Source organism: Desmodus rotundus, chromosome 2 (assembly GCF_022682495.2).
Source record: "Desmodus rotundus isolate HL8 chromosome 2, HLdesRot8A.1, whole genome shotgun sequence".
NCBI classification, from domain to species: domain Eukaryota; kingdom Metazoa; phylum Chordata; class Mammalia; order Chiroptera; family Phyllostomidae; genus Desmodus; species Desmodus rotundus.
In genome coordinates, this window is record NC_071388.1 from 159140630 (window position 1) to 159155405 (window position 14776).

Genomic DNA, 14776 nt, shown 5'->3' on the forward strand with positions numbered 1-14776 from the left:
TTGCATTTTCTCTACATGTAATATCATGTTTCCCTCCTGAGCATCAGTTTTTTACTCACATAAAATGAGGTCATACTAGAATGCACTCTAGGCTCCCTCCCTGTTCTAAGATTTGCTTTTTTTTTTTTTTCACATCTTTTCTCCTAAAGCTTTTATACTCAGATGTGGATGTGGTATATGTCTAAAATAAAGCATTTTTATAAGTGACACAAAATTCATAGTTTATACATGAATTAGTTTGCGTGTGAGAGGGGAAAAAAACCTGTATGTCCCTGATTGCCTCGTAACTGCAGAGGCCCCAGCTTGTACCAGAACCTTGTCTATTCTGAAGATTTATCTGATCCACCACCATCCTTGACCACTAGAAGAGAGTTGGCAGCAAAGCCTCCAACACCATAACAGAATGATTAGAATCATAGACCTTATTATAGTCAAATGATTTAATTCCTTAAATTCTTTCTGTTCAAATTTAAAAGCCAATTTAACAATATTAAATGCTGACTAAATAAGGTACCCTTATTTACTAGATTATTTTACATTTGTATATTATCTCTGTATATACATTAAGCATGGTAGTTTCTTTTTAACAGATGTTTCCAGTGTTCAAAATAGTTCTCAGGTGTATGATATTTCATGTTCATTTGCCCACATTAAACCATTTACCTGGGTTCCTTCAATAATAGACAACATTCAAATGAATTGTCTCTGTGTATATATATTTTTGTATCTGGTAAATCATATCCTTAGATAAATTCCTGAGAAATGCATTTACTGAATCAAAGGGTAGGAATATCTCTATGGCTCAGGTACATAAATATACCATATTTTCCAGAATAGCTTGTAAATTACTAATAGATACGAATGTGTATACCGGCTTTAACAGAATTCCAAAGGCACGGGATGTTGCTTTTGTTGTTTTAATAGGTGTAAAACCCCAAATTTATATTTCTTTTGCTTATTGGGAAGTTTGAATATTTTTCCATGTTTTTGTGAAATTCTTTCCCTGATGTGAATTACCCATTTGATTTTTTAAACTTTGTCTTTTGGGATCTACACTCATTTTATAGATGGACAGTAGATCCATCTTTCTTAAGGTTATAGTTATGAATTTCTCGTAAAGCCAGGGCTGTAGGCTCCTGACTTCTTCACTCCATCTCATCTTCCATCAGGTAGTACAAGCAAGTCTCACGCATTCTGGCCCCCTAGACTTTTCATAAGAGGGGCTTTTCCCCCTCACTATCTAGAAAATACTTCACTTGCATAGCATATACTCTAGTCACCAGACAAATGGGCAGTCACCAACTGCCCTCTTGTTTTTTGTCCTTAGAGGAGCAGGTACAGGAAAAGGATGTTTGACTATAAAGACAAAGTAATTTGTGCCTCATTTGAAGTGTGGCTTCAAGCTTCTCATTTCCTCAAAATTTTCAGTTTTCAACATCTACAACTTTTCTGTGTTTCCATGTTGGTTTACATCTTTATTGTAATGTACATCTCGTTCTCCTTGTATTATGTGTTGCAGTGGAATTATACAGTGTATTTAATTTACTCATTTACTTGGGCTGAGCTGTCTTTATATAGTTAGTATGCACGTAGTACAAAAGGCAAAAGGAAATACAACTGCTATTGTGCATATCTTTAAAAGATATATGCATAAATGAGCATGTATGTATATATCTTTTATATATCATATATATATGGTAACCTCCCACATATATTGTTCCCTTACTTTTTAAATGTAGTATCTTGAAGATCATTGGAGCTATCTTGTTAAGTGGCTACATAGTATTCCATTGTATGGATATACCATAAGTTACTCTATCAGCTCCCTATTATTTAGGTGGTTTCCAATATTTTCCATTATAAACTGCTACAGTACATAATCTTGTACATATGCTATGTGTAGATGGGTAAGAACAGTAGACCCTTGAACAACATGGGTAAGGGAAGCCACCCACCGCCATATAATAAAATCCACATGTATCTTAGGTCAGTCCTCTGCACATGCAGATCCCCAGCTGTGTATCAGAAGTACAGTTGACTTTACAACTGTGCCATCCACTTAAACGCAGAAATTTTAAATCTATGTATAAGTGGACCCGCACAGCTCAGTCCCGAGTTGTTCAAAGGTCAACTGTATACCTATAGATTAAAGTCCTAGAATCCAGGGTGAATGGGGCAAAATTATACCTTTTTTTTTTTGTCAGATCAGCAAAAAATATATTTTTTGGTGTGCTGCAGAATTTTAGTAATTTATGTGTGCCATATGAAAAAGGCTGAAAATCGCTGGTGTAGGAGAAATGTCTTTATTCCTAGGATTCACATGTTTAAGAATTTAGGATCAGAGTTATGACATCTGCAAGTTAAATTCAAATGATCCAGAGAAAAGGAATGTGTATATGGGATATATACACATACATACATACACACATGTACATAGACAAATTGATATACAGAAGGAGAAAGCAAATGTGACAAAAAATTTTAAATTATTGAATCTAGGTGGGAGGTATTACAGGTGTTCACTGTATGATTCTTTCAACCTTCCTGCATGTTTTTATGTTTTCAAAAGAAAAATTACAAGGAAAAGGTATTGCATATATGAAATAAAAACACTACTATGAAGAAGGAAAAAATCATGGATTAAGAAAGAGCTTAGAAATTTTAAATGATTTTTCTATTTCAATCAGCAGAAACTTGGGGTATAAAGTTGAAGAAATTTCCCAGAACATCAAAAAGAGAAAATACGAGAGGAGAGAAAAATCTGATAGCCAGCTTATTTTCATTTCAGAGAGGAAAAGCAAACAGAAGGACATTACTGAAGAATGAGAAGATAATTCCTCAGAAATGAAGAAATGAATCTTCAAATTGAAGTGCTCACTAAAGGTTGAGCAATATTAAATCATCATTAACATCCATTGAGTGCTTGCTATCCGCTAAGCACTTGCATCATTCATCTCAGTTTTCATACCCCTCTGACGCACACACAGTATTATCAAGTGGGGTTATTTCACCTCAGGTCACATAGTTAAGTGGCAGAGCTGCGATTTTAGCCCAGGCAGTATAATTCACTTGCGTTCTTTTTACCATTTACCTAAAAAGATCTACTTGTAGGCTAAATTATTAAATTTCAAAATGCTGAGCATAAAATAAAGATTATAAATGCTTTCAGAGGGAAAAGCCTGGTAGAGGAGAGGGAATTTAAGGAGCATTAGACTTCTCAGCCATACTTCATGCTAAAAGACAATGGAACGATGTCTTCACAGCTCTGATGGAAAGTTATTTTGAACCTAGAATCTTATACCCAAAGTATCAGTCAAGTGTGAGAGCAAAATAAAGGTGGTTTTGGAAATCTAAGAAATCAGAAAACTACTTCACACACTTTCTGATGAAGTTACTTGTAGATCTATTTTAGTGGCACGAAGGTGAAATCAAAGAGCATAGTACCAGAAATATTAAAACTGATTCCAATAAAAAGAAATATGAGCATGGCAACTGAATTACATGGCTAAGAAAGTAATTGGTCCAAATTAGCATAGAAAATTATTAACTCCAGGGAAAAAAGTGTACAAGTAAGTCAGAGTCCAAATATAGTAAACTACAGTTGGCATGGCTTTCAGCAATGACCAGAAACAGAACAGTTCAAAGTGTTTAAGTCTGGAGTCAGACTAGAAAAAGGTGGGATGGGGAACTTGCTTTTCATTGTAAACCTTGTTATTACTGAATTTTTTTTACACTATGTGTTAATTCGAAGTAAAATTTCGTTTAAATAATATTGTTCAGCAACTGAAGTTCCACATAATTGTCAAACAAAATACAATTGTAAACCATGGAAATTTTTTAAATAAGTATCTGAAGCAGACAAATTGAACCTTTATACAGTGAGATTGCACAACCTGACTTTCGTAAGGCAGAACTCACCAAAAGAAAATACAGTGAAGAGCTTTCTTTAAAAAATAAAAAGAAGCAGCAGGAAGCCCTGACTGGTGTGGCTCAGTGGATTGTGTGCTGGACTGTGAACCAAAGGGTCACAAGTTCAGTTCTCAGTCAGAGCACATGCCTAGGTCTCAGGCCAGGTCGAGAAGGCAACCGCACATTGATATTTTTCTCCCTCTCTTTCTACCTCCCCCTCTCTAAAAATAAATTTAAAAAAAAAAGTAATCATTTTCTTTGGAAATTGATTCTCAAAGGAATCATAGTTTGCCTGTACTTGATTTGGCTACCAAAAACAGTCTCCACCTTTGACACCCTGGTTGTATGAATCAACAGACACTAAGTGTAAAACCAAAGTTTTGAAAATTTTCATGTCATAATTTGGGGGCTTTCCATTAACCCTGTGGAGAAATATAATGCAATAAAATGTAATGCCATTTCTTATGAATATCTGAAGAGCTATTGTGTGTAAGATGCCACAAGAAGTGCCTTATAAATGTCTTGTAAAAAACCTGTTTTAAGACCTGCAGTGTTATAATGTACACAGGCTGAAACAGGGGTGAATCTTGTCTCCTATGACTTTCCTGGGCCTATCTTAAAATTGGAAGGGGTAGAGTTAGAGTTGGATTAGGTGATCTTTGAAGCCCTTTACAGTTAGTTCTTCAACTGCATTCTCTTTTCCGACTTAATAAGAAGCCAGTTGGAAAATGTGCTTTGGTTAGACTCTCAGTTCACCTGGATAGTTCTTTAGATTTTTAATTAATAATTTTGGCAGGTGAATCTGTGTGGAAGTCTTGGGCTGTACAGTTTATTTGCCTAGCTCTCTGAATCCCCTTTGTGAAGGCCGAGGGGCCACCACAGTGAGGCTTGTTTGCTGTCTGCTCCTAGAGCAGCTGCGGCTTTTCTTCCTTTATCCTTTATCAAGCAAAAGAAAATGCAGTGATGTTTGTGTGTGCTTCAGATGAGGAGAATGCTCTCCAGACAGGTTATTCTCTGGGCTAAAGTGGATGGGTGAGCACACAGGAGCTCGGTTCAATGGGAAGAGAGGTCGAGGCAGCATCTGCCCTCTTGATTGTTTCGACAGTTTCAGTTTTGAATATAGAATATGTTGAGTGAGAGGCAAGAAGTTAAGAAATGCACTACTGCTTAGTTTATCAGCCAGTTTGGGGAGTGGAGGCGGAGAGTGGGAGGGGAGAAAGGGACATACAGCTGGGTTTCTTTTTCTATTATTAAATCCCTTGTTATTTCATAATCTCTACTTTGGAGAGTCTTACTGCAGTGTATTTCGCATAACTGTTAACAGACCAAGGAGTATTGTTTCATGCTGATGTACAGGAAATATCAAAATCATAAATATTTTCAATCTCTGACATTAATGGTCAAACTGCTTTCTCTACCAACTGGTCTCACACAATCTTACAGGACCATATATTTTTACCCTAACACACTGAGAATTAAACAGCAAACACAGAACCATAAATTCAGTCAAAGAATACACAAAGATGGAAAAATATAAGGAGGTAACCAGGAATGTATCATCACTTCAGAAGGGGAAGGGAAAAAAAAAACGTACAATCAGTATTGCAGAAGGGTAGAAACAATCAGAGAAGAAAAACAAGAGCAGAGTGAAGGCAAAAGGAAAAAAGGAGAATGCGGAGTAGAGTACAATAAGGACGGGTGATATTGTGCACTCCTGCCCTTTTGCATGTGGTTTGCCTAGTCTGCTGTCTTCTATTCTATGTAGATATGTGACTGGTCATGCTAAAAATAGGTACCTTCCTTTAGAAAGTCCAGCAAATAGTATATGTGTAGAAAAAAAAATCTGGGTGAATATACATTAACTTGTTAACAGTGATTGCCTGGAGAGAGCTTTTCTGGAGGATTTCTACTTTCTGTATTACACATTTCAGTATTTTTTAATGTTTTTAAAGAGCACATTTTACATCCATGTGTAAACAGAAAAGAAAAACCAAATCACTTTAAAAAGAATTCCAACAAGGAGAGGGAGAGCGTTTTCCTTTCTCTTCTTTTACAAATGTGGATTGGAGGTGCTTACGGAAACATATTTCCATTTCTACCATCCTCATCTTTGCAGGAAGTGAAGGAGATTAAACAGGTGCAATTTCCTGGGAACTTATATAATTAGAGTCCAGCATTTTTCTCGGTTCTCAGCAGCCAGGGATAGCCAGAATCTATGACCCCTCACTCCTGTTGTTGCTTCTATGGGGCTTATAGTCTCAGGGGTATTTGGTTTTTCTCTTGTGAGCACATTAGTCTCAGCTTTCCAATTAGTTTCTTGAGAACAAAAATAAAATCGTATCTCCTTGGAGCTAGAGTAGGCACTTAAGTATTAATTGATTGGCTGATTGATCACTGAATTCTCTTGGAAACTTTTTGCCTTTCTTCCTTACTCTGAATGAATTCTTCATTACCCAGCAGTGTATAAGCAAGTGCTACTTTCCCAGGGATTACTAACTGGGAATAGATGGCAGTCGCTAATGGTACACATGTTAATTAAATTTCATTGTGGCAAATGCACACTTTTGCTTTAATCCAACCTCCCTTAGAGCCATTCCAAGAGATGAGGTCAGGAAAGCCTTGTTCCTCAAGCCTGCACAGGTCCAAAGCCATTTCTGACCAAAGCAAGCAGTATTATCAGAAAACTTGGATGCATCAGTGCGTGAGTTCTGGGACCACCCACATCTTCTTCCCTATACCTTTCCCCTACCTCCCTGCCAACCATTCTAGGTGGGCAACTGCTCTGACAACAGGTAGGCTGTTGCTGCAGCATGATTACTGCTTACAATCTCCCGTAATATCTTTCGAGCCAAGGAGATGAACCAGCTTGAGAAAACTACAGGCCAGACTGGGCCTGAAAACAACTTCCTCGGTACAATGTTTTCGTCTTCACCTACAAGTAAGTTAGCCCTGTTCTGGTCCCATTCCACTCTGCTTACCCTGACAGAATCTCAGGATGGTGCAGCATGCTCTTTGCTGAGCCCATCTGGACTAGGTCTAAACATAGCTGTAGATCCTGAAATCTTCAGAATTTCACTGTAGGAGGGACTCAGGTAGGACAATCTTGTTAGAAGGAAGTGGGACTTAAAGTTCACTTGCACAGGAATTATATGACTGAGAAAATGTCATTAATAAATCCAAAATGAGAAGGGCATGAGGGTCACATACAACTAAATACCCTGTCCCTTATCTGGGCTCCCTCTTGGCAACTGTAGATCAAGAAAAGGGCACAAGCACAAGGAGAGATCCACGTGATTTCACAACTGCCTTGCATGTGGCATTACTTTTCCTCAAACAAACATGGAGCATTTACACATGTTCTCTAAGGGTACCCCTAGATTACAAGTAACATATCATTATTTTCTCAAACGACTGGTATCGGAAATGACATTCTGCCAGCAAGGTGGCTAAAAGAGTGCCCTCGAAACTTTCTGCTTGAACAGACAATCTTTTGAAGCTGGATGCTATCTTTAGAGAGGTCCAATCAGCTACAAAAACAAGTCCCTGTTGTATGTGCAGATTATACTTGCGAAGGACTCCCAGTTCCTGGAAAGCATGTTTATTTGACTTAAAAATGGAAATAAATAGAAGACTTTCCTCATACTAAACTTGGACAAATTAGAAGGCAGGATTGGGAATACTCTTCTGAAGCTATAGAGTAAAATGCTAAGAAATGACCCTGAAATCTAAACAAAAAGACTAATTTTTCTGATTCAGATGGCAAAACTGATGAGCAAGTTCAGGAAGGGTGAATGAAGCCTAAATGACAGTCCCCAGGAAGCAGTGCAGGTCCCAGGGCACCGGTTAACAGGCCACAGAACCTGCTCTGTGCCTGGTTATACATACCACACTTTTTCTTAGTTTTACGTGTTCACATATAACAATTTTTCCTATAGATATGTAAGCACCTTAGTCTTAATTTAATAGTCTATGTTTTTAAGTATCTTACATTGTAGGTAATCCTAATGAATATTTAAAATCTAAACTTGTGAAATGAGTCATAAAATGATGTGTTACAAAGCAAAATTTATTTTTAAAGGATTTCATTATCACATAATCCCCTAGAACATTTAAAAACTGTGAATATGAATTACAAATTCAATGTATACATTACAAAAAACTGATATAATTTAAATATTATCACAAACTATATATAACTTTTGAAAAAGTTACATGGCATAAGTCTACAATAAAATACCATTAAGTAGAAAGAGGAAGGTAAAACTGACTTATCAAAAATATAAATATCAGAATTTATTTCTCCTTTATTTATTAAAAAAAGATACAATTTAAAAAGATGCTAATAAATGATCTTTTAAAAACCAAGGTAAAAGACCTATAAAACAGTAATTAATCATTATTAATAAAAATAGTTTACCACTGAAGAATGAATATTTTGGACACAGAAACTGAAGGTATTAAGAAATTATTCTTTATTTCTTGAACCCTGGTTTTGAAAAATTATTCAACTTTTCTTCAGGAACCCCCAAGTACGAAACCTGAATAATGGAGGGAGTTCAAATCAGTGAGATGCCAAAATATAACTAACTTTCATTTCACGGGTGGGGAGATGTGCAGCAGTGAGTCAGGAGTGGTTACCCCTCTAGATGAAAACATAATGCCCCATATGCCCAGGATCACAGAATGTCAGAATTACAAGGGGTCTCAGATTATCAGTGGTCTGGCCCTTTTGGTCAGTGTACAAATATCTCAGAAACTGATGATTCAGAGGACACATGATGGCAGCTTTTAATCCTTCTAATATCAGAAGGATGTAGTATGAAAGAAGCCAAATCAAGGATCAGTGGATAAGCTATCACCTGTGCAAGCTACAATCTGCTTCATTTCTTGCTCATCTTAGATATCCACATTTTCTGCTGACCTAAATGGAGATTCCATTATGGTGGTAAAACATGAGTCGTCATAGTGCTTCCTTTTCCTTGTCCTTCTAGTTGCAGAGGAATACATTGTGCAATTGTTTTCCCCAGGTTGGCTGACCTAAATCATGTGAACATGTGTTCTATTTAAGATGTGTTTGAAATTGGGTTTAATGCCTTCTGACCTTTCACTAGGGACTTGTAGGTTTCTTTTATTTTTTGGCACACTCCCTGAGACTCTGTGCCCTGCTAACTCTCAGGCTCCTTTGCTGTATTCAGATTGTTGGCTTCAGTTATGCAGAAGACAGATTTACTATATTCAAAAACCCACTCCCTGGAATTGATCTGAGTTTGAAAAAGGTGGGGCTTGAAAAAGGTGAGTTTGAAAAGTACTCCTGTAGGAGTACTTTTCATTCTCCTACTTGTACATTTTATTTACCTCAGTGGAAAACATTATTTCTCTTTATCTTTCAAGGTGACCCCCAAAGCATACAAAACTGATCTCCAAGTACAGCAGGGGCCCTCTAATGAACCGCCAAAATGCATACTCTTTAAAAGTAAAAATATCAGGACTACATACTCATTAAGAATGAGCTCAAGGTAAGTTCTGAGATTTGGTGTTTATGATAAATGGGGGGGGGAGTCATAACAGTAAGTCTGTGATTCCATTTAAAATATTTACACATTTTTGCCTGTAAAAGGCATAGAATGATACACAAAGGGGTGGCATCTAGAGAGTGGGATTGTGAAGTGTAGATGGGGGGAGGAAGGAGACTTTCTTGCACTTTTTCCTTTACTCTTTTCTGAATTGTCTGGATTTTTCACTGAATGTATCATTAAGTTAAATCCCTAAAAATTAATTAGTAAACACATTTACCAAGAATCCTTATCAATCTTCTTTGCATTTAAAGTCCGGGGAACTGTTACATTCTTGGTTTGACAGGCTCAATGGAGAGTTCAATTCCTTCACCAGACATTCCTTGCATACCAGTTCTTTGCTGGGCACCAGGCTACCAAGATGAATAATACCTGGTCCATGACAGGATGGAATCTGCCCCAGAACGCAGATAAAAGGGAAAGTGAATTTGGTGTAAATGGGCACTGTCATCACTACATCAGCTCCCTCACTTGACTCACAATTGGCCTTCTGTAGGCTGCATCTTTTGGCAGCGCCAATTGGCAGACGTCATCCTCTCATTCTTAAAAGTCAAATTTAGGATTAAGACTCCAGTTAATACAACGAAGCGGGAGGGGGGGTGTCCTTGGGAAATGAGAAATCCCCTGAACATACCCACTGGAGTACTCAGAATAGATTTTGCAGCTGCACATAAATCCTGTCTTGTCTGGAGTCTCTGCTGAGTAATGTAGATTATGGGACTGCCAAGGGGCAGCTGGTGACTTTGAACCACATTTTTTTACCTTTCAATTGAATACAGGGAAATAATTTGCAACAATGTGGTAAACAATGCAAAGTGCTATGTTGAACGTTTGATTGTGCTTTATTTTTTCCTCCCAACTTCACGTTTCCATGCACCAAAATGTTGATGCTACAAATATTGGATGCCACGCTTACCTGATAGACTTCTTCCATCCCACCTGGGCGCAGGGGCTCAGAGCAAGCGCGCGAACCGCGGCTGGAGCCCGCCTCTCGCGGCCGGAGCGGGCTCAGCCGGCCGCGGGTTCCCTCGCTGGCCCCGGTGCCGGAGCCTCTCCGCCGCCCGGGCTCCCGCAGTCAGGCCCCCGCGCGCACGCGCGCTTCAATCGAGCAGTCTCCGGGCCCCGGGTTTTCCGCAGGGCTGCAACAGGACCGCTCTCGCGGGCGGGGCGGGAAAGCGAGGGTGTGCTCACGACCACGTGACCGGCGCCAATATGGCGGCGCCCATCGGCGTCCACCTGCTCGCCCGCAGAGGTAAGCACCTGGAGGGCAGCGCCGCGGGGGTTCGCAACGTCGCTCACTCCCTGTGCGCTCGGGTTCAAAGGTATAGACTTTCGCGCGCAGACATCGCGGAGCACGCGACTGTACTTTCAGTTCGACGGGTACACGGAAGCACACACGGTGACACGTTGACACCCCGCAGGCAGACAAAACATTTACTTGTCACTTGCGTGGTGTCTATACGCAGTCGTTCCTTGAGATTTATGGGACATTGTCTGAAGTTTCTTCCCCTGCCTGAGTTGAACAATATGTTTAGTGTACCAAACTTATTTATCCCGGCTGCGGGGCAGTGAACCTGAGGTAACTGAAATGAGCCCGAACACCCAGTTGCCACCGAGAAGGCACTTGCACCTGTTGTTTCTGTCGGCATGTTACGACATATCTTTTGGGTAATTTGCAAAATGTGATTATGTTCTTCCAGAGAGTTAAGCTCAAGAAGAGGAGAAATTATCTCTGGGTAGCTCTCAGTAAGTGTTATTTTAGTAAGTGTAGACATACTTCATCTAAATGAGGGAAATCTTTGTTGAATTTGAACTAGTTTATGAATCTTTGTTGGGAAGAGGGGGAACTAATATATTTTGAGAGACTGCTTATGAGTCAGGCATGTAGGAGTAACAGTCCTGTGAGGTAAGTATTATTTTTATAGTAAATAACTATGTTTATTAAGTACCTTCTGGTACGTGACACTGTGTTAAGCACATAACATATGTTAGCCACCTTATAAAACCCAGTGAGTTATGCATTCTTCCCTATTTGCAGATGAGAAAAGTGAGATGGAGAGATTAATATGACTAGTCACACAGACTGTAAGAGGCAAAATAGGCATTTGAACCTGACATTTTTTTTAGGATTTCATTTATTTATTTTTAGACAGAGGTGGGTGGGGGAGGAAGAAAGGAAGAGAAACATCAATGTGTGGTTGCCTCTCATGCGCCCCCTATTGGGGACCTGGTCCACAACCCAGGCTTGTGCCCTGACTGGGAATTAAACAGGGGACTCTTTGGTTCACAGACCCGCACTCAATCCACTGAGCCACATCAGCCAGAGCTGATTTTTTTTTAAGGCTCATTTCTCTGCACTGAATGGCACAGTCTCCATACAAATCAGTATGCAAAGTTCAGGTGAGACAGGACAAGTATGATGTGCATGTGTGTGTACATGGGTATATGAAAAGCAAAGAGGAAAATGTTTTTCTAGAGGAAAGAGGTTGGTATGCACAAACCTCAGTATTTCAGTGTTAGTGGAGATGAGTAAGGAGCCAGAGGAAGAGTTGAGGTGAGAGGTGTGTAAGGGGAAGGTAATGTAGGCTGTGTTTTGAACTGGTTGAATGAAAGAGTGGAGCCAACATGAAAGTACAGCCTTGTGAAAAGAGCACCAATTTACATCTCTTAAGATCTGGGCTCCAGTCCAAGCTCTATTTACTAATCAACTTACTTTTCTGTTTCCTCTTTTGACAAGACATAATGGCAGTTAGACTTTTTTGTGCACTGCAGGGAATGGTGAAGAGGATCTGGGGAGATAGTCAAGGTAGAGGAGGAGTCAGAACACTCACACACACATATATATACACACACCTATATATGCATGTATGTATATGTATATATTCTCTTTGCAGATTACAGAAATAACATATTAATCTTTTTGTCACTTATGATTTTGACAGATGGTGATTCAGACAATCTTGGGGAAAGCTACTATAGGGGAGCCAGGCCAGGTTATTGGTTCCGATAATCCATCCCACTAAAGCTCACAGCACTGCAACAACTGAGAAAGGGATCTCATTAGAAGAGGAAGGGAAAATGTGTCATCCGGAAGAGATTTAGTGATGGGAAAGGTCGCCTTTATGGACTATTCAGAGCTGGTTTTAAATTACCGACAGGTTTCCTGTATCACCTGCTCTCCACCTCCCCATCCCCTCAGGTTGAAAATGAAGAGTAAATTCATAAAGCCTCCTCTTTCTTCTCTCGTTTTCCTTTTCACCCATTTAGAGTGATGTGCCTCAATTTACTATAAGTCTTTATATGCCAAGATTTATCATCAGCATCTGTGTACATCTTTCCCTCCTGGAAAATGGGAAGAATACACTTTTTAACCTCTTAAGAAGGGCCTAACGTTTTTCTCAGGACTCTCAGGCTTATTGTAACTTTAGTAACAGTATTCCCTGTATACAGTAGTTACCAACCTCCTCTCACCTTCTGCACTTCTAGATTGTTAATTCTTGTTGAGCTGTGTCTTATCTGTCTGTCTTAACAAGCACAGTACCTGGGTTGAAGTTAAACTCATTAAAAACATACTGAATTGAGAGACCATTAAGACTTGTTCTCATGTTCTAAGGGGATGGGTAGAAACTATGCATAGTGACATTGAAAAGGACAGATCAGTTTCTTGGAACCAAGAGATAAGGTAACAAGAGCTTTTTAGGGAGCACAGTATCTGCACATAGTAAGTACTTGGTTTCATAATTGAATGAAAAGCCTTTCAGAATGGAACCTCCTATAGAAATGTTTGTGCACAAAAGTTATATGGCAATCCTAAAGATTAATTATCTCAAAGTGCCAGTTGTCTTCACATGACAGGCCAAGATAATAACTTTATTTCTCTCTCTCTCTCATGTCTTCCATGTCCCTCCAAGAATAACTTAAGGCAATTTTACTTCTTCATACCTTTTTTTGGCATCTGTGAGAATTTAATTTCAGGTATTTGAATTGTAAGATTTATTAGAGATATTTAGGAAAAAAAGAGGTTGGAATGGGGGGAAGGAAAAGAAATGCTTGAAGTTTAAGCACTGTAGCCATGGAAGATAAGAAAGCTGATGGAGGTAAATTCTTGACCTAAGCACTATTCTGCTGTCCTTCCACAGTTCATGTGGAGGAAGCTGAAGCTGTGAGAGGAGAGGGGCAGACTGCTGGCGAGTTCAGCAGGAAGTCTAAGAAAGGCACAGCTGGTGCATGTGTGAAATAGTTTGGCTGTTCCAGAGGGCTGCATGGCAATGTGTATCGAGGTGTAAGGTACATATACCTTTTATCTAACAATTCTGCTTTTAGGAATTTATCATGAGATCAGTAGCATGGATGTGCAAAGATATATGAATAATAATGTAACTTAATAATTGAGAAATATTGTACAGTATCTGATATTCATTGGTAAGAGAATGGATAAATAAATTATGGTTCATCCATGCAATGGAGTGATATGCAGCCATTAATAAAGATGATGTGGATGTACTGTAGACTTAACAGCCTTTGACATATACTGAGAAAAAAAGGCATGGTATAGAACAGCATATCCCACTTATGTAAAGCACATATCTTTGTTTTCTTTATACACACACACACAAAGATATATCAAGAATAATGTTCACCTAAATGTTCATAGCAGTTATTCTAGATGGTGAGAGTGGAATGATTTTTACTTTGCATTTGATGTGTTTGAATTTTATACACTGATCAGATAGCAGTTTTGTTATCCAAAGTGGTAACTTTACTTTTTTTTTTTTACTATATTAAAAAAAGTGAGAGAGAAATTCAACAAGCACAGAATGTTTGAATGGGATAAGACCCAGGGGGAAGTCTTTTACTATGCATACTCTTTGCAACAAAGCAAAATGTCTATGTAATTTATAATATAGGAGAGGAACATCTTTAAGATTTTCATGATCAAGGAATACGAAATGGAAACTATATATACTCATTATACTATACTATATATACTTATAGTAAATTGAGGCACATTATGTAGTATATAATATATGTACTGTATATTATAGTATATAATATGTACTATAGTATATATTATACTATATATGCTCATTCTATATACTCATTACTATAAATTAAGATGCATATAATGCTACTAATATTTTATTATTCTTGGGTTTTTTTGTTTTAACAAATGTAAAAAATATTTACAAGTGCTTCTGTTTATTTGTGACTCTAAGGCCATAGATTCTTCCACTGAGAATTCTCTTACCATAGTGACTTTTCAAAAATTTAACCTCTATGTAGAGGACAGCCTA

At 38.4% G+C, this 14776-nt stretch overlaps 2 protein-coding genes across 4 annotated transcripts in view; one reads left to right on the plus strand and one right to left on the minus strand.

Moving 5' to 3' along the window:
- SLC25A12 (solute carrier family 25 member 12) overlaps positions 1-10515 on the minus strand; it is a 164348-nt gene extending 153833 nt beyond the window's left edge. The window contains exon 1 of the mRNA XM_024561595.4: positions 10399-10515. Coding sequence (XP_024417363.1) covers positions 10399-10416 — 18 coding nt within the window. The 5' untranslated portion in view covers positions 10417-10515. The remainder of the gene's footprint in view (positions 1-10398) is intronic.
- Positions 10516-10612: 97 nt separating this feature from the next.
- METAP1D (methionyl aminopeptidase type 1D, mitochondrial) overlaps positions 10613-14776 on the plus strand; it is a 78548-nt gene continuing 74384 nt past the window's right edge. For 2 of the 3 annotated variants that reach the window (XM_045196259.3, XM_053918780.2), the window contains exon 1: positions 12359-13769. Coding sequence is in view for 1 of the 3 variants with exons in the window: in XM_024561450.3 (XP_024417218.1) it covers positions 10695-10734 (40 nt within the window). In the remaining 2 variants the exon portion in view is untranslated. Of the gene's footprint in view, positions 10735-12358; positions 13770-14776 lie in introns of those variants that run through there. The other variant, XM_024561450.3, reaches the window with a different exon arrangement.